The 26,707-nt window shown below is 48.1% G+C and overlaps 1 protein-coding gene across 6 annotated transcripts in view; it reads left to right on the forward strand.

Annotated features, from left to right (window-relative positions):
- The window catches only part of SGSM1 (small G protein signaling modulator 1), a 98,811-nt gene that overhangs the window by 39,717 nt on the left and 32,387 nt on the right, over positions 1-26,707 (forward strand). Inside the window, exons 4-14 of one of the 6 annotated variants that reach the window (XM_075898859.2) lie at positions 3,615-3,777; positions 5,531-5,683; positions 6,594-6,661; positions 7,570-7,715; positions 8,691-8,822; positions 14,722-14,846; positions 17,052-17,114; positions 20,057-20,124; positions 23,063-23,226; positions 24,739-24,868; positions 25,980-26,147. In XM_075898859.2, the coding sequence (XP_075754974.2) occupies positions 3,615-3,777; positions 5,531-5,683; positions 6,594-6,661; positions 7,570-7,715; positions 8,691-8,822; positions 14,722-14,846; positions 17,052-17,114; positions 20,057-20,124; positions 23,063-23,226; positions 24,739-24,868; positions 25,980-26,147 (1,380 nt within the window). The remainder of the gene's footprint in view (positions 1-3,614; positions 3,778-5,530; positions 5,684-6,593; positions 6,662-7,569; positions 7,716-8,690; positions 8,823-14,721; positions 14,847-17,051; positions 17,115-20,056; positions 20,125-23,062; positions 23,227-24,738; positions 24,869-25,979; positions 26,148-26,707) is intronic. The other 5 variants (XM_075898860.2, XM_075898863.2, XM_075898861.2 and 2 more) reach the window with 5 other exon arrangements.

Consider the following 26,707-nt stretch of genomic DNA (forward strand, 5'->3'; position numbering starts at 1 on the left):
GAGCCCAAACCGCGATGCTGCAATTATAGAGCCCTGCAGCCTGAGCCTCATGAGCTGGAGTCAGCTGACTCAGGCCAGCTGGAGGTTTACTGCAGCATAGGCATCCCTTGCCTCAGCACAAATCTCACTGTCAGCCAGGAGGATCCCTCTCAGCACAGCTTGTGCTGTCTGCAGAGACTGCACTTGGGGAGAACACAGCATGTTATTGAAATACAGCTTGAACCTCTCTGGTCTGGCACCCTCCGGACCTGATCGGTTCTACACCAGAGAATTTGCTGAACCCCGGGAGATCACTATTGTTTTGCAGCATTACCAACGCTGCCACTGCTTACTGGGCTGTTGGAAGACATGTTGGGGGTAAATTAGAGCTAAAGAACAGCACAGAACATTGAGAGCCAGGACTGGTGGCTGTAAAGAAACTATATGGGACCATAGGAAACTTGGCCACACCACGGTAAGTGGAGAACCAGCTAACTAAAATCATACCAGATCACAGATGTTGCCAGACCAGAAAATGCCAGACTAGAGATTTGACCTGTACCAGAAATTCAGCTCACTGCTCTGAATCGATGTCTCAAGGGAATGGGCTTATGCCATCTGCTGCTCTCAATTTTTTGTTCAGATCAGGATTAACCATATGTCATATGCCTGCACAGCTGCAAACTCCCCACTGTCTGTGTGGTAAGGTCAGATGCAGTGGTATGCGACACCAACTTCCTCGGCCCTGGGATCCACGTCTGGCAGGTCTGTGGGAAACGACTTTGAGTGTCTCCCTAGACATGCTCAGCCATTCAGGAAAATATTTTTACAAAAACAAGACACAATGCGACAGCCTAACTGATGCAGAAAATCCCCAGTGTGGCTAGCTCTTTGGTGAGTCCTTCTGGAGAGAAGAAACAGTCTGTCTGCCAGCAAGCTTATCCTGTCCACACCCAGATCACTAGCTTGTTGATTGGTGGGGCTTTGGTCACCCTATTGAAAACATTTTTCGATTGAGGCGGGCCGTATATCCTGATCCTCCCCAGGGGCTCAGGCAGGGAGATTGCCAGTAAAATCAGTGTGCAGGTGCATTGTTCTCTGAGGTGTCGCTGTGGGTGAATTTCCCTGTTTGCCAGGGGTCAGCATGGGGTGTTCTCTGCTACTTGGGATGTTGTAGGAACTGGCAGGGGCCAGATTCTCCAAGTCACTAGTCTTTAGACTAGCTATAGGCACAAACTTAGTTCTGAGAACTGAGCTAGAAAACTGCCCAGTTTGCTGTACTGCTGTTGAAATCCTTCGGTGTGCATGTGCTCCTTGCCCATGTTGTAACCAACCTATCGGCACTGAGGACGTCACAAATTGTCCATGAGAGCTGACCACTGAGAACGTCCCAGTTGGAGCAGGGATGGAACTCTGTCTGGGGGAGGGCAGCAGTGACAGACACTAGCCAGCTCATTCTGGTGCACTACTTTTAATAGCTGGTGTAAATCCAAACATACTTCATGTGAGAAACTCTCACCTAAAAGATGCCGTGCGAGACGAGAGCCACAGATGTTTTACTGTCTAGCTATCTGCATATATATACAGTCCTGCACAATTATAGTTAAGGGTGACCCAGGTAACAGAGAGCTGGCGTCAAAACCCCCACTGCACATACAGAAACACTTTGCATGCTTGCAGGGACTCCAACCTGCTTGCAATGCAGCCAGGCCTCAGGACTCTGAAAGGACTTCTGTATTGTCCAATAGGTTGGCTGCACTTTTCATATGTAGACCCCATTACAGTGTCTAAGGTTGCACTGTTGATGTCTTTGTGACTTCCTTGGAGCACCCCACTCAGGGCTCAGACCTCTGGCCACCACCTTTCTCAGGGTGGGCACCTGTGTTCCTTTCCCTCTAGGCCAGGGATCCTTCTGCCCGCCCTTATCACATCAGTGAATCTGAGGACCTGATGCCCTTTTTTCTGTCCAGAGCAATGCTGGGAGTGCAGTGACCCACCGGCTTTCACAAAGTGCACTCTTTGTTTAGAACAAAAGCACTCTAGCAGAGAAAAATGTGTCTTGGAAACTAGACAGCTGGTCTGAAAAGCTGTCTAGCCAGGCGTGATCTGTCTTCCTCACAAAGACTCTGGCAGGATCTAGAGTCCTTCACACCCTCTTGCTCCGTGTCATGTCAGTTCCTGGGTCCAGCGAGTGACCTCCCATCAACAACAGGTTGCCAGTCCGACACTTCTCAGTTCTCTATCTGCTCCCCACTCACACCCCGTCAAAACCAGCCAGTGTCCTGCAAGGGCTGGGTCATCTACAGCCTTGTTACTGTTCAGCAATTTGCATTATTTGCCCCACCCGATTTTAGTTCCTAAGAGTTGGCTGATGCTTCATTTGACTTCCCCTCACTTGCTGCATGGTTAGTCTTCTTTTAAGAAAAATTGCTCCCTTCCCTCCCAGCCAACCCACAATATGAAACGAGAGCAGAAACCGATCATGCTGTTTTTCATAAAAATCTATCCAATGTTTCCCAGTTTTCCACAGCAGTTGGCCTATAATCAAAGCATTCACTCAGCGCGCTCTGGAATGCATTCAGATGGGGAGGAATAACCAGAGACATCACAGGGGCAGTGCAGGGGGCAGGCACTTATTTTCTGTGTATCTTAATGAATTGACATGATTTTTGCTCATCGATCTTAACGTACTTGATTTTGAGTGAGAGGCATTTCTGCCTGTCCTGGTTTTGCCATAGAGTCCTTGCCACAAGCCCAATTTTTCTCACTTGAGAACAGCTCTACTGAAATCCAGAAGGGATGGAAAGGGTTAACTGGTTAACTGGTAAGCATTGCCTTACCAGCATGCCTACCTGTTAACCAGCATCCAGCTGGAGCAGCCCCCTACCTGTGGCACACCATGGGCAGGGGGATCTTCCAGCATAGCTGGGCCCATTGCATGACAGGAGGAGGGCTGCTCCAGTCCATGGCAGGCAGTTAACTAGTTACGTGGGATTTTACATCCCTATGATCAGCGAGGTGACTCAGGTACATCAGTGAGCAGAATATGGCCCCGTGCATGCCAGCAATAACTTGTTTTCTCAGTGAGCAAAACTGGCTCCTAGCATTCAAGAGCAAAGGGCTGTAGGAATAAGGGGTACAAACCCACTCCCCCCCAAACAGTAATGTGTCTGAGTGCTCTGAGGAGTCAAAATCCTGGCGACTAGCTTTCTATTTCACTGTGGCTCCTCTCCCTCTTGCTTTCTTGTTTATGGATGGTGTCCGTGTTATCTTAAGTCTTACAATCCTAGAAATGTAGGGCTGCAGGGTCCTCTCTCCGTCTCTCAGCACCGAGGCAGGAAGACTGCACATTCTCACTGTGTCACAGGTCCTGGAAGTTCTCTTTCAATGAGTGTAACATCCAGCCTGTCTCTGATGCTGAGCCGGAAGTGCATGCCTGCGGATCTCTCCTTTGTTTAGGCAGGAGACAGAATGCGAGAACTGGATTCGTTTTCAGGGAAGGTGTCTCCTTGTAGGGCAAGACCTCGGATGCTACTGGAAACATCCATGATGAGTTACGGGCCTGTCTGGCTCCTGGGGAGGCTGTTTGTGGGGCTTCCAAGGGCTGGGTAACCCTTTGGCTTTGTTGCTTTCAGCGGCTGTGGAAGCCTCCGTCCTGCATGGCCTGAAGCGGAGAGCAGCAGGGTTCTTGCGCAGTAACAAGATAGCAGCCCTGTTCATGAAGGTGGGCAGGAGCTTCCCTCCCGCAGAAGAGCTTTCTAGAAAGGTCCAAGATCTGGAACAGCTCATCGAGAACACGTAAGGCATTTGCCACTGTCTTGGGCTGCCTGGAGGCACCCATGCTGGGCGGAGACTTGGGCTGCAATATTCAAACATGGCGGCCCGAAGTTAGGCACCAAAACTCCTGCTTTGGCACCTCCCCAAGAGCCCGATTGTCAGAGGTGCTGAGGCCAATGGGGGTTTGAGACGCTTGGCATGAATCAGATGCCCACCAGTAAGCACCCCTGTTTGAAAATCCTGCCTCTCAGGGAGGAGCTGGGGCCAGGCCGGAGGTATGGTGCCCAGGGCGTTAACAGGCTGGCTGTTTTCAGGATTCTCAGTCATGACAAGATCAGTAACGTTCCCCAGAAGTTGGTCCTGAGGGATTTACAAAGATGCTGTTCAAAGCTCTTAGAATGGACTGAAACGCATGCTTTTCTCAGCAAGGCACGGGAGCCCCTTGGGTCTCATGTTGGAAAAGCGATGTAGGAACCCAAATCCCAGAGCCTTGCAATGAGATGTAGGTCCCACAGTGACTGAGCCACATTTCAAAATGGAACTTGGAGACCTATATCACTTTAGTACTTGACTTCCATAGGATTTGACGGGCTTGCTTATGTGTCAGCTTGGCACAATTCAATTTTTATTTATTTTATCTTTACAATGGATAGTATCAAGTTTTATTTCAAAGCATTTTTAATTTTAAATTTTCATGGTTGTGGGAAATTATGGGGGGAATAGACAATAATCAGTTAACACCCATAGGCATTAAGACTGATGAGGTTATAACTTTATTACCATTGAAACACACTATTTTGATGTGACATTGACAAAGTAAATAGCCAGAGTCAAAAAAGAGGACACTGGGGCTACATCTAGAGTGCAAGCCTCTTTTGAAAAAGAGCGTCTAGACAACAACAAGCACTTTCAAAAAAAGCAAGCTGCTTTTTCGAAAGAGAGCACCCAGGCAGTCTGGATGCTCTCTTTCGGAAAAGCACAGTTTGCATTACATAGCGCCTTTTTCCGAAAGAGCACTCTTGAAAAAAGGCATTATTCCTCGTAAAACGAGGTTTTCCATGGTCGAAAAAAACTGCCATATTCTTTCGATTTGCTTTTGAGAAATTTTTTTAGAAAAAAGGCCACTTTTTTTCGAAAAGACCCTGTATTCTAGACACACCCTGGGATAGATGGACCATTGCTCAGATTTCGTACGGTCTTATGCTTTAAATCAAACTCTAACACGTTCTCAAACCACATTTTTCTTTCTTTGTCTCTCTGTAAATGTTGGTGATTATTGTTGGAAATAGTTTTCCATGGGTTTGTGAGCACAGTGAAAATGATGTTTACCAACATGGACCGATAAAAATCGGATCCTTCCAAGCCTACTTTGTCCTGGGCTGAATCAGGACCTAAGTCAGCAGCTCTTTTGGGGGTTTCTTTGTATTGTGCCTCAGTTCTCTTCATTTATAACTGGCCATTTACTTTAACAAGGTCACATCTAAACACTCTGACATAGGTCTCCCAGGAAAGGAGCAGCAAGGAGAGCGTAAGGATGAGATGAAGGGCTCTGTTACCAAACGATGCTCCAAGCACATGAGGACTTTCCCGTGGGCTTTACCCTCTGGGCTGCCAAGATGGGACAGTTCAAGTCCTAGCGGCACGTCCACTCAGGGAAGGGCTAGTGTGCCAGCTCTGCACTCATGGAGCAGGGCACACATTCCACCATCGCTCAGCTTGCTACTTTGGTTTGGAAAGTAAGTCTGCAGTATTGTTCTGCCTTGTGTCTCTGAAGCCGAAACCAGGTACCAGGCCTTCAGGAGAACGTACGCAAAGTGCAGAAGCTGCCGAACCTGTCTCCCCAAGCCATCAAGCACCTCTGGATCCGCACAGCCCTCTTTGAAAAGGTCCTGGACAAAATCGTGCATTACCTGGTAGAAAACAGCAGGTGAGGACTGGTGTGGGCCAACTGTTTCCTTTCCCTTGCTTCCCAGCAGGGACCGCCATAAAGCCAACACCCAGGGAAGGGATGGCTGACTTAGTTTTCCTGTGCCTGGCTGGACAGAAGGCATCACAGGACCAGCACATTTTTTTCTTGCAGCTCAGCACATGTCCCAGGATCTGAAATGTAGACCCTCTTCTTAGTGGGATGGTCAAGGCTTGGGACTCAGTGATCCCTTGCATCCCGCCCTGACATGGAGTCAGTTATGTCGGATTCCTGTTTGGTGCTAGGCTCACAGGATTCCCGTGGTCTTTGAGTCCTTATGCTGTCAGCGAATGAATGACAGGTGTCAGGCTCTGCCTGGACATCACTTATGCTAGAGACCATTCTGGAAGCTCCATTCTTGGAGGCCTTCCTGACCGCTGGGGCTCCTAATGGGTTGGTTTGGGCCCGGCAGGGGGCTGGTACAGATGGTGTCAGATGGAGATGGAGGCTGGGGGAGGACTGCCTAATTCTGGAGAAGTAGCACCGCCTGCGATGACTAGAGCCCTATACGGATACAAAATTTGTTTCCACCTTCATAAAAATGAGCCATGGATATCCAAATTGACATCAGTGGATTCAGATACCAGTGGAGATAAAGCGGATATCTGCACATTTGCCCGGTTCTAGATAAAAGATTTGTATCCACACCCGTATCTGCAAAAATGAGCCTGGATGGATGCGGATACCCAAGGATATAAAGCGGTATCTGTGGATTTGCAGAGCTCTAGCTATGACCTCCTGTCCTTTCTTATCAGCAATAATGTATGTGTGGCAGCACACCGAGGAGCAGAAAGAATAGGGCAATGTATGGCTAAAATCATCCTCTGTCATTTAGCATGTCTGCCAGCGACACCATTTTTTTTTCTTCTAGTAAATACTATGAGAAAGAAGCTCTCCTGATGGATCCTGTAGATGGGCCAATTCTTGCTTCCTTGCTGGGTAACTTTATCCTTTAACCTACTCTCAGAGCTGACTTTGCAGGCAAGACACTTCTTCCCCCCCAATGGCCCTGCATGCTCGCAATACCATCTTTTCCTGAGAACTTTACAGATTTTTAAAAGGTCTTGCCACATCTGGGGTGGGCAGATTGAATTAATAGAATCCTAGAACACTAGAATTGGGAGGGACTTCAAGAGGTCATTGAGTCCAGTCCCATGCTCTCATGGCAGGACCAAGCACTGTCTAAACCATCCCTGATAGATGTTTGTCTAACCTGCTCTTAAATATCTCCAGTGATGGAGATTCCACAACCTCCCTAGGCAGTTTATTCCAGTGCTTAATTGCATGAGTACATTTAAAAAGAACTGTTACCAATCCCTAAATAATTCCCAACTGCTCGGCGTTGGAGTATGCTGAATGTCTGCTTCCATTGGTTCTCTTAGCTATTGAACAATGAACATTAATGCATCTTCCATGCCCCCACATTCTATTTTAAAATGAAGACTTGGAAGGGATCAGTAACCTAAGTGTAGCATTGAAAGGCAGAATGGAACCTGGGACCTCTGGAACTTAGTGCATGAGCCGCTACAGCTTGAGTTAAAAGCCAGCTTGCTCTCATTCTCTCTCTCCGTATGTGGTCTAAGTGCCACTACATGGGACAGTATGTGTGTAGAATACATATGCACTGCTGGCTGGTCACCCTATAGCCCAGCCTGAATAGGGGCCCTCTGCCCCTGCATAGCCCCTGGTGCAGGCCAGGAATTGGGCTATGTCTCTCAGAGTCACATTCGAGTTCCTGGGATGCACCTTCTCTGGTTCCAAATGTCAGAGTCTTAGCATTTGGCACAAGGATCCCAAGGGGAAAAAGATTGCCCTTTGCTTGGTTTGTAAATCTCCTCCCTGCGCAGTGGGACCTTGTGCACTGGAGTATACAAAGATGAAGACGGCGGATCATTTCTGGACAGACCCTTCTGCTGACGAACTCGTTCAGAGGCATCGCATTCACAGCTCGCACTGTCGCCAGGACTCTCCTACCAAGCGCCCTGCCCTCTGCGTGAGTGTCGGAGGATGGCGGGGGTGGATTGCTTCCCATGGTGGTGAGCAGGGATAGAGTTGGGTAGCATTGAAGCTCCTTGAATTGACCTGCAGAGTTCACTGAGCTCTGCAAACGAAAGAGGCCAGAGAAGTGTAAATTAACAATAGTGGTAACAGGATCTCTCTGGCTGGATCCAGAACTCAGCCTCTGGAGTCTACAGACTGCATGGACCATTCTGGGATCTCTGTGGGTGGCCACTGAAATAAAAAATGAAGGCAGCTGCCATCTGCTGCATTTAGTGCAAATTAAATATAGCCCTGGGGTTTCCATTGGTTCAGGGCTGACTTTGGCTAGTGTCAAACTGTTGACCTAGACAGAAAAAAAAAAAGGTGTCACTGAGTCCTGGAATCCAATCTGTAGTCCGATGTGACTCTCAGCTGGCAGATAGAACAGAAGGCTTGTTAGTTCACAGGGAGACATTGTAGAACAGACTTGCCAGCATAGTAACCAGAAGCAGCCAGTACAATCTATTTTAGGGAGAGGGGACCCAAACCCAGTGCCCTGACTCTCTCTCTGCACCCCAAGTCAACCGAGACCCCCCAACAAAGCTGCCTGGAACCAGCCCCCAGCCACACTCTTCTCCAGCCTTTGTCCTGATTCTGGGGAAAAAGGTCTCATCTGGTCATATCCTCCTCCCAGGCTCAAATTTTGATGGACATCAGCCATGGTGTATGTAGGGGAGACTGTCACATGAAATTCCCATCACCGTCTAGGTATTGGTGCAGTGCCCAGGGAAACTGAGGCACACGCTCAGGGTTACTACAGGACAGTAAAACTTACATGGAACGTCACAAGGTGAATACAATCCCCACTTCATCACAAGAGGAAAGAGAATGACCATCCTTGCTGTGATATGCCGAAAGCCCCTCTGGGTGCTGGGTTAGTCTAGGGCAGGAGCAGGTCACAAAGCTATCCTGTGCTGGTCCCTTCTAGATTCAGAAAAGGCATTCGAGTGGCAGCATGGATGACCGGCCGTCACTGTCTGCCAGAGACTACGTGGAGTCTTTGCATCAGAATTCCAGAGCCACATTACTGTATGGCAAAAACAATGTCCTGGTGCAGCCGGTAAGTAGCCTGAGTGGAAGGAAAGGTTAAAGCCACGGTGCTCTCATATGGCTAGCGGGTCTGTGTGTTGCCAATTGTGTACATACAGACACCATGTGAAGGTGGCGGTACGCAGTGTGAGTGTGTATTTACGCATGCACGCCTGGGTGTGTATGGGTACATGTGAGCACCATTAGTGCCATTTCAGATTTTGGTGGGTGACCTGTGCATGCCATGATGTGGGGGGAGAGTGAGAGCATGAGGGGGGGACTGAGGACAGAGGTTTCAGCATTGGGACTGAGCATGCTCAGTACAAACCAAGCATCAAACTGGGGAGAAGGGTAACCAAGCCCACTTGCCCCCCCCTCCCCACCATCATCTTTATCCAGGGGTTACCAAAGCTCTGGAAAACTCTAATTTTTTGGCAGGGAACTTAGCAGTTAGCTGACAGGAGCACTGTACCTAAGTCTTATACATCAGAAAGAAAATTAAAGAAATATTAGACCCACTTAGCTCTAAGACTATCATGATCTGACATCTTATGGCAAGTCAGGACACTGGTTAGTCTTAAATTTTACTATATATTCTGATTTTGTTACTAACTCTGTGGGGAGAGAGAGATCTCGTTAGGATGCCTGGGCCCTTTCTGCTCTGAAACAGGAGTGGGGTCTAGTGGGTTATAGCAAGAGGCAGATACATTTCAGCTCTATATAAGAACATTGGAATGGCCATACTGGATCAGACCAAAGGTCCATCTAACCCAGTGTCCTGTCGTCCCATAGTGGCTAATGCCACGTGCTTCTGAAGGAATAAATAGAAGAGGCAATTATCATAATCCTGTTGCCTATTCTGTTTATTTTAAATCTGCTGCCTATAAATTTAATTAGGTCAGCTTCTTGTGTTATGTGAGTAAAGGAATTTATTCTATTTTACCATACCATTTGTGATTTTCTAGACCTCTGACATATTCTCCCACCCTTTAATCATTTCTTTTCCAAATTGAAAAGTCCCAGTCTTGTTAATCTCTCCTCATATGGAAGCTGTTTCTTACCCCTCATCATTCCTGTTGCCCTTTCTGTACCTTTTCCAAATTCAATATATCATTCTTAGATGGGATGACCAGACCTGCATACAGTATTCAAGATGTGGGCATACCATGACTTTATACAGAGGCAATATGATATTTTATCTTATTATCTGTTCTTTTCCTAATGATTCCCAATATTCCGTTAGCTTTTTAGTTTTTAGACTGCCACTGAACATTGAACAGATGTTTTTAGGGAACTATCCACAAGTATTCCAAGATCCCTTTCTTGAGTAGTAACAGCTAGTTTTAACCCCATCATTTTTGTATCTGTAATTAGGATTATATTTTCCCACGTGCATTACTTTGCACTTATCAACCTCTGCCCTTGTGTTGCCCAATCACCCGGTTTTGTGAGATCTCCCTGTAACTCTTTGCAGTCAGCTTTGGATTAGTCACTGTTCACCCCTTTTTCAAGAACATTTATGAGAAGTTTAACAGTAGCGGTCCAAATGCAGATTCCTGCAGCAAAACACTCATTCCTACTCTTACCCATCCCCCATCTTTTAAGTGGAGTATCCGGCAATGTTTTCATGATGATCTAACGATCCTTCAGTTGCCTGAATGCCCAGCCTTTTGTTATTCTTAATCACCTGCCTCCCTCTTTTTATAACAAACTCCCTGCACCAAAGGCAAAGCTGCAAGCAGCTCAAATTCTGCTGCATTTAAGAACAGCCTCTGGAATCAGGGCATGGACTTTAAGCAGACCTTAAGTATGAAATGCAGGAGTTCAAACTTGGGAGAGGGCTATTGCCCCCTTGTCCCCCCAAAATGGCATCCTTGGTCAGTGTTCCCTCTAAGATTTTTCATCCGATAGCCAAAGTGAATTTTGTTTTGTGCTCCAATATTAATGGCATGTGCGCTTCTTCAGATGTGTGCCATTGTGACACCCATCAGTTATTAACAATAATATGTATATATATTGTTATGGAAGAAAAAAATACTAAAAGAAGGGATAATTAACAATGTGTGTGACCCTGCACACACACACCCTGAAAACCACCCTGCTTAGCACCAAATCTCCTTCCCATCCAGACTTGCTCCTACTGCTTCTGCATCCATGGACTCTCCAACCCCTGAACCTCTATCCTGTGCATGCTTTACCACTCAGCCAGTATTGTGCCTCTTTTGCCCCTATCTTCTGCATAATGCCCCCTTCATCCCAACCCCTGCACTTTTCTCCCAGCCCAATCCAGTCAAAGTAAATAGTAAAGCATAAAAAATGACTGCATCGTCCCTCCCCATTGACTCTACAAGCTCATTCTGCTGTTGCAAGTTAATGACCTTCAGAAAATGAGTTTAGGGATATCACCAGAAAATTTCATCCAGTTCTTTTTCTTTAGTTCACATTACTACATGGTAAACAGAACACAGTCTAATTACTGATTATATTTCTTATAATATCTGCATGCTTTAGACTCTGGGCATTGCAGAAAAGTCCCTTTAATATGTCATCATCAACTCTATATTGATCTTGCATCAAAATAATCTATATTCATTAAGACGTTTTTAGATGCCTATACACTGTGTGTGTGTGAGAGAGAAAGAGAGAGAGAGAAAAAAAAATTCTGAATTTGCACATTTGTTTTTTCTTCCTTGAGTGTAGCACTTTATATTTGTCCTTGCTGTATTTTGGATCTATACCCCAGGTCTCTAATTTATCAAGATCCCTTTGAATTTTAGTTCTATCCTTCACTATATTTTCAACCCTGCCCCTGGCTACCTTTCTGTCACCTGCAAATTTGATTAATACGCTCTCATTCCCACATCCAGGGTCAGTACTAAAGATAATAAACACCACCAGACCCAGAATAATCCCTGTGCAACTCCACAGGAGACCTCCTGCCAATCTGACATTGTCCCATTTATAGCTCCTTTTTCCAAACACTAGAAAATTCAGCAGTTGCCATCAGTTAGCACAGTGTTATTTGAGGTAGCACAGTCATCTCATGCCCAATGGTAACTTTTGGCAAACGTTGATTTTTTTTTAATGGGGAGCACTGTGACAGAGACAAGAGATATGTCTTCTCTACCAACAGAGGCAAATGACATGAGGCTATCAACAGAAAACTCTGCTTGCTACTTAAATACAGATTCATGCAAATGGCTTGTTAAGTAAATTGGTATCTCATCAAAGTGAATGAAACAAAGCACCTTTTATAGTAATGACTAAACTTATGGGGGTTCAGTGAGTTGGTTCTTTCTCCGGGAGGCTCTATGTTGTGTTCCAGAACCTCAACTTTGATTAAAAAATAAAAAAAGCTCTAGCCTTAATGATTCCAAAGATACCCTGGCAAAATAAACTACAGGTTGTACCTCCCTGGTCTGGCACTGTTGGGGCTTGAGTGGTTCCAGTCCAGGGAATTTGTTGGACCAGGGGAGGTCAATGCACCCTGGTCTCCACGTTTGCTCCTAGCCACACTGCTGCTTGGAGCTCTGCTCTCACATAGGGGAGGGAGGCTTTGCTAGTCCCCTATCCTCCTATAGTGCCGCTGTCACCCTGGGCTCTGTTCCCCCCCCCCCCCAGGCTCTGATATTACCTGGGAAAGCTCTGTGTTCTCCCCAGCAGCCTCACTGCAGCTCAGGACTCCCATGCTCTGCCTGGGCTGTGTGATGGCTGCACCTGGGCTGGGCTGTGGTGCTATTTTTATCACTGCAGACCTGGCCCAGGAGCACCTGCACCATGGCCCCAGCTGCTGTCCTGGAACACTGGGCAGCTGCCTGCCATGCAGCCCACCCCTGGGAGCAGCTGGGGCTGCAGCTGCATGGTGGCTGCTGGGGCTAGGAGTGTGGTACTATTTTTAGTTCCATGGGCCTGATCCCAACAGCCATGACCCCAGCCATGGTAGGCGGCAGAGGCTGGGACTGTGGTACTATTTTTAGTACCATGGTCCTGATCCCAACAGCTGCAGCTACTCCCAGGGGCATGAGTGCAGCCCAGGCTCCAGCTCTGGCAGCCACTACATGGACTACATGATGGCTTCCCAGCTGCTCCTGGGGTGGGGCAGCCATCTGCCACACAAACCTGCCCTTGGAAGCAGCTGGGGCCACAGCTGCACAGTTCTGCTGAGCAGGTAGGCCAGACTGAAATTTTTGGTGGGCACCCACACAGGTGCACACCTTAAAGGGAACCCTGCCTCTGATGAGCACATCCATGCTGTAGAGCCATGGCACTCTCTCTGATCCTGTGCAAAGGGTTGCCAGATACTTTCACAAAAAATCCCAAACATGGCGGGAAAAAAATTGGTTGAGCAAAAAAAAAAAAGTTACTGCACCTTTAAATCACCCTGCCCTCATCAGACGCAGCAGGTGAAGAATGACCCCACCGGTCTTCTGTCTGAGAAACACAGAAAATACTGGACATTTTACATGTCCAGTATTTTCTGGGTTTTTTTAATGGACAGGGGTCACAAATACCGGACTCTCCAGGTGAAAACTGGACACCTGTCAACCCTACCCATGCAGAGGACTCTTAGACTTCCATATTGTGTGTGTATGTGTGTGCATGGAAGAGAGAGAGAACCTTTATACCATTACAGTTAGTAGGTAAAGGAGTCAGAGACTTTCCTGTGCCTGCAAACCTGTGCTTAAAAAGACTGCTCTCTTCATTTTATCCAGCCCTGCCCCAGGCTGTGAGAGAGGCTGACTGTCAGTGCATCATTTGGGAAATGAAGAATCTGCGCTCCATTTCTCAAGGCAAAAGAGAGAGAGATTCTTCGGCTAGAAATGTGTTTCTTTTTGGGGGGAGGGGAGGGGCGAGGATTCTTCTTTCCTTTGGCTAGAAGCTGGTCCCCTTTTCCTTCACCCAGAGGAGCGTGGGCCAGATGAGCCATTTCCAGCACTGCAGCTGGTGTGTGTCCCGGCACGGCAGATGGGCCCGTACATGGGGGTCTCTAGGGACTGCTGCACTGGAGCCATCCGCTGGGTATCTGCCCAGCTGACGGTGCAGCATTGGGCTGGCAGAGGAGTGACATGCCCAGGCAGACAGGCAGCTATGAGGGGCCCGCTTGGGTCTGTTGGGCCCTTTCCCGGTACAAGTCCCACAGCTTTGCTGAGCTGGGTGGTATGTCTCTGCCGACCTTCTTTCCTCACTCTGCCTGCCTACAGGGAAGCTTTTGCAGGGGCCCTGCAGCTTTGGGGGACAGATACAGGCAGAGAGAGCTGCGCTGAGCACGGCTTCCGTGGGAAGGGGAAGATCTATCTTGCACATGCTGGGGGGTCTGGTGTGCAGGCCTGTGACCCAGACAGATACCATTGCTTGGCAGAGATGGTCTTGCAGGGGAGCTGCCATTCCATATCTTTTGCTTTGTGTTCTGCAGCTTCCATGCCACCCTAACCCCTGAAGGATCAGCCATGCAGGGATTTCAGACAGCAGGCTTGGTTCTGACCTGCCAAGCCTAGATGTGGGGGAAGGAATTAGGGAAGGACACAGAGTTCAGTTTAGCTCAAGTAGATTGCTCAGGGCAGTTTCTGCTGGTAAGGGGAGTGCGATAAAACAGTTTCACTGGTGCTGTGGCGGTTTGCCCCATGGATGCTCTGCCCCTAGTCCTCTGACCAGCCCAGGGTGTTGCTCTTCCAGGCTTGCAGTGATGTTTCATGGGAGATCAGCACTGCATGAATGGCTTCACAGCCCTCTTCCTGGTTTTGGAGCAGGAAGTACGCAGGATCCTGGGCATGGTTGTGGGGGTGTGTGGGCTGGCCACTATGATGTTGGTCCAACAGTGTGTTTCAGCAGACCATGGAGACCTACTGATCCCAAGAGCCACACCCCCCGGCCATGCCATCCATGCTGCCAAGGCGGGTCAGTGACGTCATTTCTCTGTTTTCTTTATCAAGAGAGACGACATGGAGGCGATACCGGGTTATTTGTCCCTTCACCAGACTGCCGACATCATGACTTTGAAATGGACCCCCAACCAACTGATGAACGGTTCTGTGGGAGATCTGGACTATGAGAAAAGGTGATTTGCTCTGTATGCAAGATCCTGCCAGCCAGAGAACAGGAGGGCAATGAGCCATTCCAAGCAAAATTGTCCTGTTAGGTGCCTCTAAAAAAGGGCCTGATGGAACAGCCACTGTAGTCAGTGGGGATCCGTCCACTGAGCTCCGCTGGCTTTGGATCAAGTCTCAGCTGTTCAGCTGATGTTGTCTGATCCCTTTGCTTTCTGAGAGGTATAATGTAAACTGGGGCTTGGGAAAAGCCCTCCTCTGGACTGCCTGGGGAATCCAGTTCTGTGTTCTAGGTTGGTGCCAGTTTTTACCAAAGCCTGTTTAGGAAACACTTACTAGTTATCCAGGAACTTACACAATCCCACAGAAAGCAAGCAGCCCATGGGGATGGAGAGCAGGAAGGGGATGCAGGGACAGAGAGCCCCTGAGGAATCCATCTTCTAAGGGCCAGGCTGTGTGGATCAAATCACAGAGGCTGTTGATGCTGAAGAGTGTGGAACAATTAGCTTCTTGCCCTGTGAGTAATCGCTTGGTGTGTCTGTCTCAATATTTTGAGCTGATATATCTAGAAATTGCAAAGCAAATAAACAGGGAACTCCAAGAACAAGGAGAAAAAATGTGAGAAGCTTCCAGATTCACAACCCTGGGCAATGGGCTTGTGTAGTTACAGGATCAGCCCAGACTTAAAGTGGCTGATGTGTGCTGGGACTAAGGGGTGGACACAGTTAGTTCTCAGGTGGCTGTTCCTTCTCTTGCTCTTACACCGTATTCTGCTGCCTGTCACTGATATATCTGAACCCATTCCCCTGAAAATCCATAGTAAAATCCACAGTCTCTGCCACGTCTCCCTTCTTGGGTAAAAGTCTCATAGAAGTAGTCATGTTAGTCTGTAACTTAAAAAACAAAGTTTAAAAAACGAGTGGTCCTGCAGCACCTTAGAGACTAAGAAAACTATAAATAGTATCACGAGCTTTAGTGGGCACAACTCACTTCTGAAGAGGAGAGTTGTGCCCACAGAAGCTCATGACATTATCTATATTTTTTGTTAGTCTCTAAGGCTATGTCTACACAGCTGATAACTTCAAAATAATGTCGAGTTGGAGGACTTCTTACTCCGATTCCTGCTACTTTAATTTCACAAGGAGTAAGGTAAGTTGGAGGAAGAGTGCTCTTTCTCGAAATAACTGCTAGTGTTGACAGCACCAAAAGCCAAAATGAGCTATTTTGACTTCAGCTTCACAATTAGCATAGCTCAATCTGCATAGCTTATTTTGAGTTTAGTTCTGCTGTGTAGACGCACTCTAAAGTGCTACAGGACCACTCGTACCTTTATGAGGTCACACCTGCCCTCTGGGTGACATTCCCTGATTAAATGAATCCTGGAATCTGGCATGTGCATTGGTGCCATTTTTCTTGCTTGCAACATTCCCTTGTACAAACTCATGCCAACCCTTTACGTGCAACTCAGAAAAGCCTATTCCAGCAACTTATTACTGGCACAGGCATAACAGCTTGGATTGAACAACAACCATTAACAGAATTCCCATGTGCTTTCCAGCAATAGATCAGTTCTCCCGAAACATCTCCTCTCAATAAATAGCAAGCAAATGGTCTGGTAGCACTTTATAGACTGCTAAACATGTAGATGGTATCATGAGCTTTCATGGGCACAGCCCACTTCTTCAGATGACTGGAGCTAACTCCAGTCATCTGAAGAAGTGGGCTGTGCCCATGAAAGCTCATGATACCATCTACATGTTTTGTCAGTCTATAAAGTGCTACCAGACCATTTGCTTGCTATTTATTGAGAGGAGATGTTTCGGGAGAACTGATCTATTGCTGGAAAGCACATGGGAATTCTGTTAATGGTTGTTGTTCAACCAGAACATTTGCTTGCTGTTTTTTTCTGTAACAGACAAACTCGGCTACCCCCTGAAGCTTCTCAATAAATAGTGTAGGAAACTGAGGGAGGGAAATAACTGAGCATTATGTCCTATGAGCTGAGAGACGCATCAGCGTCTATGTAACTCATTTCCATTTTTGTCTGTTCTCTATACTTATCTCCCTTTTTTGCCTGTGTTCCTTGCATCTTCACTCTCACCCCATGTGCCCTGGGGCGGGGGCTGTCTCTCTTGCTGCTGGTGGGGCTGACTGGCACTCTGCTGGAATGCCCCTTCATCTCTATTGCTTGGCTGAGTTCTTGACTTGGCCCTCAGGCTAATTTCTAAAATTTCCCAGTGTCCAGGCAAGACAGAGAGAGCGAGTGGTCAAACCACAAAGTAAGTATGCCTCCTTCTGGGATTATGTTACACACACACTCTGCTTTTCTAAATGATAGATATTGCTGTTGAAAACCTGGACTTTTTTTTTTAAGATAAAACTACACAGAGTTTAAACAACTAGATAGAGATTTCATCCTGCCTGATCCTCTCTGGAAATGAAACTGCTATCGCTGAGGCTTTGTCTTTAAGAAGAAAAGGAAACATTTCTCGGATGGGCCTCTCACAGTTTTTTTTTTATATTCCATGTTCATTTCCCCATGTGATCTGTGTGCCAGGCTGTGCCCAGCCAATCCTCTGTCCTGCACCCTGCTCCCCTCTGGTCAAGGACTGTGCAGTCATCCTGCACGGCTCGACTTGACGATCATTCTGTTTGTCTGTAAAAGCAGCGGTGAAGGAAATTTAAAATGAAAAATTGTTCAGCCAGTTTCAAGGGGTATTGTTACGGAAGTAAATGAGCAGTGCAGCTCTGCAGAGCATGGAGTCCCCTGGGGTGAGCCCGGGAGTTCAGAGGTGTTGTGAAACGTACCCAGCACAAATGGCCAGCAGGGGGCCTGCACACCTCTCATGTCCTGTTAGGCTTCATTGGGGGCAAGTGGTGCACAGGCCTCATGCTGCCTCCTGTGTGGAGGTGCAGCTTCCCCAGCAGAGGGGAGACAACGTGCCAGGGGAGAGCTGTTGGGTTGGAGGAGGAGTGGTACCTGGCTTCCTCTGTTTAGGAGCCACATTCAAATAGCCCAGCTGAAAAAAGCAGCATCCAGGCCTTATCAAGTGGTGTCCTGCTCTGTGATGCGTCTGGTATGATCCCTGGGGTTCTGCTGCTAAGAACAGGAACGTAAAATTGAAAAGCCGTTTCACTCCCTCTCCATTCTGAGCCCCTTTGGCCTGTTGATTAAAAGTGGGTGGTACCGATTGTTGACCTCACCGTTCGCTCTTGAAAATTACCAAAGAACCAAGCTCAGGCATGTTTATTGTCTCGAGACAAACCCGCCCAGCACAGGAAAGAGAGTTACTCCATCACCATTCCTTCCCAGGGGCCAAATTCTCCCTGCGTGTTCCCTTCGCTTTACATAGAAGGGATGCTGCCCAAATGCCCCTTAAGCTAGCCATCTTCTCCAGTACGTCTGCTTGTGCTGTTCACAGCACTGGAAGGTAACTCTCCAGCTTGGGCCAGCTTTGTCCTGGCTGTGCCTGTGTATGTTCCCGTCTTTCATTTGGGGCATTCGATTCCAAATGTTATGGGGCATGCAGCTGCCCCAGAACACAAAGGAATCACGTAGACTCTATTATATCACATTGTGCCTTTCTTCCGTGGTGCATCTCCATCTAGCTTGCGACAGTTTTTCTATTTGCCTAAGGCAGAGCTGAGCAAGATACAGCCCAGGGGCCGGATCTGGCCCACTTAACATTTTCATCCAGCCCAGGGGCTGAATCTGGCTGTTTTCTATTTATATCCTGCTGCCTGTGCCACTGATTTTCTAGGTGATGACTCAGGCAGCAGGAGCCTATTTAAATGGCTGACAGCTCACAGTCATGGCATTACCCCCTGCAGGGACTGTAGACACAAAGGGTGCGTCTAGACTGGCAAGATTTTATGCAAAAGCAGTTGCTTTTACACAAAAACTTGCCAGCTGTCTACACTGGCCGCTTGAATTTGCACAAGAGCACTGACTTTGTAATGTACAAAATCAGTGCTTCTTGTGCAAATACTTTCACGCTCCCACTCAGGGATAAGCCCTCTTGCGCAAGAATACTTGCGCAAGAGGGCCAGTGTAGACAGGCACCTTAATTTTTTGCGCAACAAAGCCCAATGGCTAAAATGGCCATCGGAACTTTCTTGCGCAAAAGCGTGGCTAGGCACGGATGCTTTTGCGCAAAAGCACTTTTTGCGCAAAAGCATCCTTGCCAATCTAGACGCTCTTTCGCGGAAATACTTTTAATGGAAAAACTTTTCCGTTAAAAGTATTTCCCCAAAATCATTCCAGTGTAGATGTAGCCAAGCCCTTTAAATAGCCACAGCAACTGCGGATGGCTGCCAGGCAATGTGGTAGTGGCAGTGTCCAGGAGCTGCAAGCCCTTTGCTGTGTTTTTAACTCAAAGCCTCCCAGTTCCAGACAATTCTGGGGGGAGATTAGTCTCCAGCCCTGCCCCTTTCACTCCAGACCCTGCCCCCCTCTGGGAGGGTGGAACTGGCCCATGACCATGTATCAAAATTGATTAAGTGTCCCCCCTGCAAACATTATTACCCAACCCTGGCCTAAGGCAAAGGCTGAGTTTCACGTGTCCCCAGTGAATCCTGGGATATCTGCCTTAGCATAAGTGAGCTAGAAGAAGCTGGGTATAATTTAGCGTGGTTAGTCCCCCCTCCCCACTAATTCCGTGCCCATAATTCCTATCCATTTGGGGGAGGGGAGCGTAACTACATGACTGTTACCTTCCCAGAGCGGGGGGAGGTGGGAGGGGTGGGCTAGGTTCCAGAGGAAGGGTCTCTGCAGGGCACTGCTCCAGGTCCCAGGCAGTGCAGTGCACATTCCTACATACGTGGAGGATGCATATGACTGTGTACAGGGAATGATGCCCAGACAGCCAAGGCCTCATTCACGCAGTCCTGGGTTTAACACATCTCGGTCTTGTTGAACAGCTTTGGGAGGCACAGAGAGAAGCTGTTCGCATGGCAGGCGCCTGGTTGGGGGGGACCTGGCTGCCACTCACACTCCCCGTGTCCCACCTGGAGCGACAGAGGGTCACTGCTGTTCTTGGGATCTGCTGAGCAAAGTCCTCAGCTGACATAAACGTGGGCAGCTCCGGCACCCACAGAAGACTGGGCCTGGACTCTCGCCATTTGTTGAGTCGCATGGCCCGATTGGCTTCTCTGACAGGTGAAAGCCGTGGGGTATAGGACTCCCCCGAGTGACTCAGGCCTCTCTCCTCTTTTCTTCCAGTGTGTACTGGGACTATGCCATGACCATCCGTCTTGAGGAGATCGTCTACCTGCACTGCCACCAGCAGGGTAAGGGAGGTGGGCTTTGCACTGTTCCAGCGCAGCGTGTGTCATCCACTCACAGCCAGTGCCCAGAGAACGTGGCAATGGCAGAGTGCCCAGAACAAGTCTGGAAATAGAGGTTGTACATGGGAGCCCCATGCCGGGGGGGCAGAAGGTGGTATGAAGGGGAGTTCTGGTCCCGGTGTCCAGGGAGCTCTGACTCCAGTGGAGAGCTCTGGCCGTGGTACTGTGGGGATAATGGCAGCTACAGAGCTCCAGGGGACTGGAGCAGCAGTGGGGCCAGGCTGCAGCCCTAGTCGAGGGACAGTGGGGCAGTATGTGCCATGAGAGGAGGGACCTCCCCGATCCAGCAAATCCCCAGACCAGAGAGCTCCAACCTGTACTCAGTTCAGTTTTCACCAAGAAGATTGATGGTGATGGGATGCCTAACAGAGTGAATGCTCGTGGAAACGACTTAAGTTTGGGAGTTAAAATAAGAAAAGAACAAGTTAAAAATCACTTAGAGAAATTAGATGTCTGCAAGGCACCAGGGCCTGATGAAATGCATACTAGAATGAAATGCATCCTGATGAAATGCATCAAGGAGCTGATAGAGGAGGTATCTGAGCCTTTAGCTATCATCTTTGAAAAATCATGGAAGTCAGGAGAGAGTCCAGAAGACTGAAAAAAGGGCAAATCTAGTGGAAACTAGTCATCTTAACTTCTGCATCAGGGAAGGTAATGGAGCAAAGAATTAAGGAATTCATCTGCAAACATTTAGAAGATAATAATGTGATAGGTAACAGCCTGCATGGATTTGTCAAGAACAAATCATGTCAAACCAATCTGATAGCTTTCTTTGACAGGAGAACGAGTCTTGTGGATAAGTAAGAAGCGGTGGATGAGGTATACCTAGAATTTAGTAAAGCATTTTATACAATCTCGCATGACCTTCTTATCAATAAACTAGGCAAATACAATCTGCATGGGGCAACTAAAAGGTGGGTGCATAACTGGCTGGATAACCATTCTTAGGGTACGTCTACACTTGCTCCCTAGTTCGAGCTAGGAATGCAAATGTAGTTGACCAAAATTGCTAATGAAGCAGGGATTTAAATATCCCGCGCTTCATTAGCATAATCTCGCCCGCGCGTTATTCTGTTCGCCAGCTGATTTGACCCAGGAAGTGTGCTCTGGGACGCATTAGTTTGAATCAAACCCCTTGGTTCTAACTAACGTTACTCCTCAAATGAGCGCACTTCCTGGTTCAAATCAGATGGCAAGCGGAATAACGTGCGGGCAAGATTATGCTAATGAAGTGTGGGATATTTAAATCCCCACTTCATTAGCAATTTCGGTTGGCTACATTTACATTCCTAGCTCAAACTAGGGAGCAAGTATAGATGTACCCTTTGAGAGTAGTTATTAACAATTCACAGTCATGCCGGAAGGGCATAAAAACGGATTTTGCAGGGATCTGTTCTGGGAGCGGTTCTGTTCAATGTCTTCATCAACGATTTAGGTGTTGGCATAGAGAGTACTTTTATTGGCTATGCCTAGACTGGCCAGTTTTTCCGGAAAAGCAGCCGCTTTTCCGGAAAAACTTGCCAGTTGTCTACACTGGCCGCTTGAATTTCCGCAAAAGCACTGACTTCCTACTGTAAGAAATCAGTGCTTTTTGCAGAAATACTATGCTGCTCCCGTTCGGACAAAAGTCCCTTTTGCGCAAAACTTTTGTGCAAAAGGGCCAGTGTAGACAGCTGAGATTTGTTTTCCGCAAAAAAGCCCCGATCGCGAAAATGGCGATTGGGACTTTTTTGCGGAAAAGTGCGTCTAGATTGGCCACGGATGCTTTTCCGCAAAAAGTGCTTTTGCAGAATAGCATCCTGCCAATCTAGATGCTCTTTTCTGAAAACGCTTTTAATGGAAAACTTTTCCGTTAAAAGCATTTCCGGAAAATCACACCAGTCTAGACATAGCCATTAAGTTTGCAGATGATAACAACCTTGGAGGAATGGCCACTGCTTTGGAGGATAATTAAAATGATCTGTACAAACTGGAGAAATGGCCTGAGGTAAACAGGATGAAGTTTAATAAGGACAAATGCAAAGTACTCCACTTAGGAAGGAACAATCCGTTTCACACATGCAGAATGGGAAGCGACTGTCTAGGAAGAAGTACTGCAGATAGGGATCTAGGGGTCATAGTGGACCACAAGCTAAATATGAGTCAACAGTGTGACACTGTTGCACACACACAAAAAAGCAAACATGATTGTGGGATGCATTAACAAAAGTGGTTGTGAGCAATACACGAGAAGTCATTCTTCTGCTCTACTCTGTGCTGATTAGACCTCAATTGGAATATTGTGTCTAGTTTTGGGAATCACATTTCAAGAAAGATGTGGAGAAATTGGAGAGGGTCCAGAGAAGAGCAACATAAAAGATTAAAGGTCTAGAGAACATGACCTATGAGGGAAGGCCGAAAGAATTGGACTTGTTTAGTTTAGAAAAGAGAAGACAGAGGAGACATGATAGCGATTTTACTATCTTAGTTTTACTAAGGGTGCTGCAAAGAGGATGGAGAAAATTGTTCTCCTTGACCTCTGATAGGACAAGAAGCCATGGGCTTAAATTGCAGCCAGGAAGATTTAGGTTGGATATTAGGAAAAACTTCCTGTCAGGGTGGTTACACACTAGAATGAATTTTCTGTGGGGGTTATGGAATCTCTCGTTCCTGGGGATATTTAAGAGCAGGTTAGACAGACACCTGTCAGAGATGATCTAGAGGGTGCTTGGTCCTGCCATGAGGGCAGGGGACTGGTCTCAATGACCTCTTGAAGTCCCTTCCAGTTCTAGTGTTCTGTGATTCTATGATTCTTTCAGGTTGGTAGGTTTATCTCTAGCACTGCTTCCCTAAAGCCTGTGTTGTGTATCTTCTCTGCTTCTGTTCCGGCTGCTCATAGTAGACAGCGGGGGGACAGTTGTTTTGGTGAGCCAAGATGGAATTCAGAGGCCTCCGCTCAGGTTCCCCAAAGGAGGACACCTGCTACAGTTTCTCTCCTGCCTAGAAAATGGCCTCCTTCCTCATGGACAGCTGGACCCTCCTCTCTGGTCTCAGAGAGGGAAGGTAGGAACCTTGACTGAGGGAATGCGGTGGCTCACTTACGGGGAACATACCCCTTGCTGACAAGGGCTGCTGGCTGGTGCTGCAGAGTGGTCTCAGCCTGTACCAGGTGATAGCTACACTTTACAAATCCTGCGTTTGAATGGCTCTGGAGTCACACACAACAGGAGCCTAGAGCTGGACCGGAGCTGGTGTGATGACATGATCTGCATCCCCTGCAGAAGAGAAGGCCACACAGTAGAGTGGAGCCTGCAGCCTATGAACAATCAAGCCTTGTATCTCAGCCCATTCCCTTTATAACTGTACCCTGCTCTTCCTGGGCCCTGGTCTAGGCTAACTCGTCTGTTCCGGTTTCTGATGCACATGGGCCAGCAACCAGAGCTACCAAGAAAGAGCAGAGTCCCCACATGAGGGGGCTGAATACAAGTGCCGGTTTATTTCAGGCAAACACTCCTGTCCCTGCCGTTGCTTGTACCCTGGGCGAAATGCATCCCTGACCCTGAAAGCCAGCAGCAAAGCTGGGCACAGTGTCAGCCGGGCAGGGGCAAGTGAGACTTGTGGTACCCAGACAGGGCTGCCTTTCCCCCTGACTTGCTTAATTCACCAGACACTGCTGGTTGCCTTAGGCCACTGGGCAACGTTCCGGGGGCCGGAGGGCCATAAAGCAGCTTGCAGCTGCTCTTACCTAACACACAGGTGTATTGGTGCCCTGCAGCAGAGCTAGCGGTTGGTCTTAGCTCGCGATGCCCTCTCTCAAGGGAGGTAGCTGGGTCCCATTGAAAGCTGGGATCTGCACACTCCCTGCTCCCCATCTGTCTATGCAAGTTACATGGGCTGGGGCTTGCTGGAGATTTGGCACAAGATCAAGTCGAGGCTCCTACTTCAGGGGGTAAGCGCTTCCGTACGTGGGACTGTGACTACGGAGATCCAGCCCAGAGGGGCCCACCGTGGGCGGGCGGACACTTGGACACTCCAGTCCAGCCAAAGCAGCTCCCCTGCCCACCCTTGTTTAGGCAGATAACTAGTTACATATAATGTTTAACCAGTAAACTAATCAAATGGGATTTTACACCCCTCCTCCTCACCATTCGCTTGGCTGGCAGATCTCCAGCTGAGCAAATAGTGAGGAGGAGGGGTGTAAAATCCCATTTGATTAGTACACTGGTTAAACATTATATGTAACTAGTTATCTGCCTAAACGGGGGTGTGCAGGGGAGCTGCTTTGTCGTCCTGCCCACGGTGGGCCCCTCTGCGCTGGAGAGCCCCCAGCCCTTGTCAGATGGGGGGGAGGGTTGCTCCAGTCCCTGCTGATGAACCATGACTGGAAAGCATCACCTGTTAAAGGCGATGCTTTCTGGTTAACCCGTTAACCGGTCACATCCCTAGTGAGGATGTGTGTGCTCCTCGTTCAGTGGGAGAGTGTGGGTGTTCGTAGCCTTTTTAGTTGCATTTGAGGGTTGCCCTGAATGTAAACCCATGGCCTGGCTCTATAAACAGCAGTTCTTATTTATTTAGGGGAAGGTGTTTCCAAAGCTGAGAAAACGAAGTCCTCAGGGCTCCTCCGAGTCGGCGTCTGATAAGGAGGATGATGAGGCTACCGACTACGTCTTCAGGATCATATACCCTGGCATGCAGTCGGAGTTTGGTAGGTGCACCCAGTAATGACATGCAATGTGACTTGTTTCTGGAGTGGAACTAGCCTGACACCAGTGCTGCTGGATACGCCCAGCAGAAGTCCCTGCCAGGATCTATTCCAGGAGAGAGGCTGTCTGTGAGGGAATTCCCTTTTCAGTATCACATGTTTTGTTTTGACCTTTTTCTCTCATAGCTGGAGAAGGGCCCTAGGCTACCGTACAATGGAGCTCTGGGAATACTGGAAGGAGTCTTCCCCAGATATTGGACTCTGACTGAGATCCTTTTCTGGCTTTGTTCCTGAGCCTTTCTGGGCACTTTTTTTGCAAAAGCAGGTGGCCACAAATGTGTTAATTGGAAGTCCTGTTTGTTCCTCCTCTCATGCTGGTGCAAAACAGGAAACACTTTGCTAACCCCAGTGGGCTAGATCCTTAGCTAGACATAAGTCCTTTCTGTGCTACTCCAGCTGCACGTAGAGGGGAGAATTCACATTGGCTTAGCTGGCGTCCTCACACCTACTCATCTCCTCCTTGGGTTGTCTGATGCAGAAATAGATCATTATTAGATCATCTAGTTTGGCTTGTATCATGGAAGCCAGAGGGTTTCCCCCTATTACTCCTGGAGTGTGCCCAATAACTTGTGTGTGACAAGGCAGAGAATGGTTATGTCTACACTGCAGCTCTGTCTCTGTCAGGTCTCCTGGGTAGCTGCTCTGTCCTGCTGGCATAATGAAACCAGCCCAGCCAGTGGCAGTAACTGTGTGGGCCAGAGAACATCTCCCACCAGCATGGCGCTGTCCACACCGGTGCTTTTGTCAATGTTTTTTTTCACACCTGGGATGGACAAAAGTTTTACCGACAGACGTGTGAGTGTGGACACAGCTTAAAACTAAACCAAACATCAGAGATGTTTGATTTAGTTTTGAACCCTCCTGTGCAATTTCCTAGTGGGGCAAAATTCTCTGTTAAATGAGTGATTGACAGCTCCTGTGGCTATTGACAGCTCCTCTGCCACATGGAATAGAGCTTTCCCCTAGGGCATGTAGGCTGGATTAGCTCTAACTCCAGCACGGATTCTGCCTCGCCTCATTCATTTGAGCCTTCGTCTGTCTCCCATGTCTTTAGTTCCGGTTAACAGTCGTTCTCGTCCTTTCCTTGCCTCTCCTGCACTCTCCGTCGCCGTTGGGTGGGCAAGGACCACAAGGATTCCTGCTACAAGCAAGACTGTGGTGATCCCCAAATGCTCTCAGGGCCTCCTGAACAGATCCTTCACTGCACCAAGGGCTGAATGGCGTCAGTGTAATGTTGCTGTCACCCCGGTTCCTCTCATTGCTTTGCTGTCTGGGCCGTGTTGTCACTGGTGGATCCCTGTGTGCTGACCTCAGCAGGCCCACCTGGGTTATTGTTTTCCTTCTGTGAGTTGTCAGAAGGGAGAAGGCCTTGGTGAGGCCTAATATCACTTCTGGTGCTCACCTTGAACACCAGCAGCTGCTCAAGAATGAAAAGCAGGGAGGGCTATAAGGTGCCAAGCAGAGGCTAGCATGAGCTTCCTGTTCAGACAGCCCTGCACATCCTGGTTCTGCTGCTTTACCTTGAGCATACCCTGACGCTCCCTACTGCGGCAGAATTCTCTGTTAAATGAGCGATTGACAGCTCCTATGGCTAGGTGCCCTCCTATGCCACATGGAATAGGGCTTTCCCCTAGGTCATGCAGGTTTGATTAACACATCACGGTGCACAATATCCCCTCTAATTATTTTCATCCAGGTGTGGAATAAGTTTGTTAGATGCACTGAATCATGTGTCATGTGCACCACCATTAGAAACACACACGCTGCTGGCTGTGGGTACTC

The sequence above is a fragment of the Pelodiscus sinensis genome, chromosome Z (genome assembly GCF_052426305.1).
Source record: "Pelodiscus sinensis isolate ZL-2025 chromosome Z, ASM5242630v1, whole genome shotgun sequence".
Taxonomy (NCBI): domain Eukaryota; kingdom Metazoa; phylum Chordata; order Testudines; family Trionychidae; genus Pelodiscus; species Pelodiscus sinensis.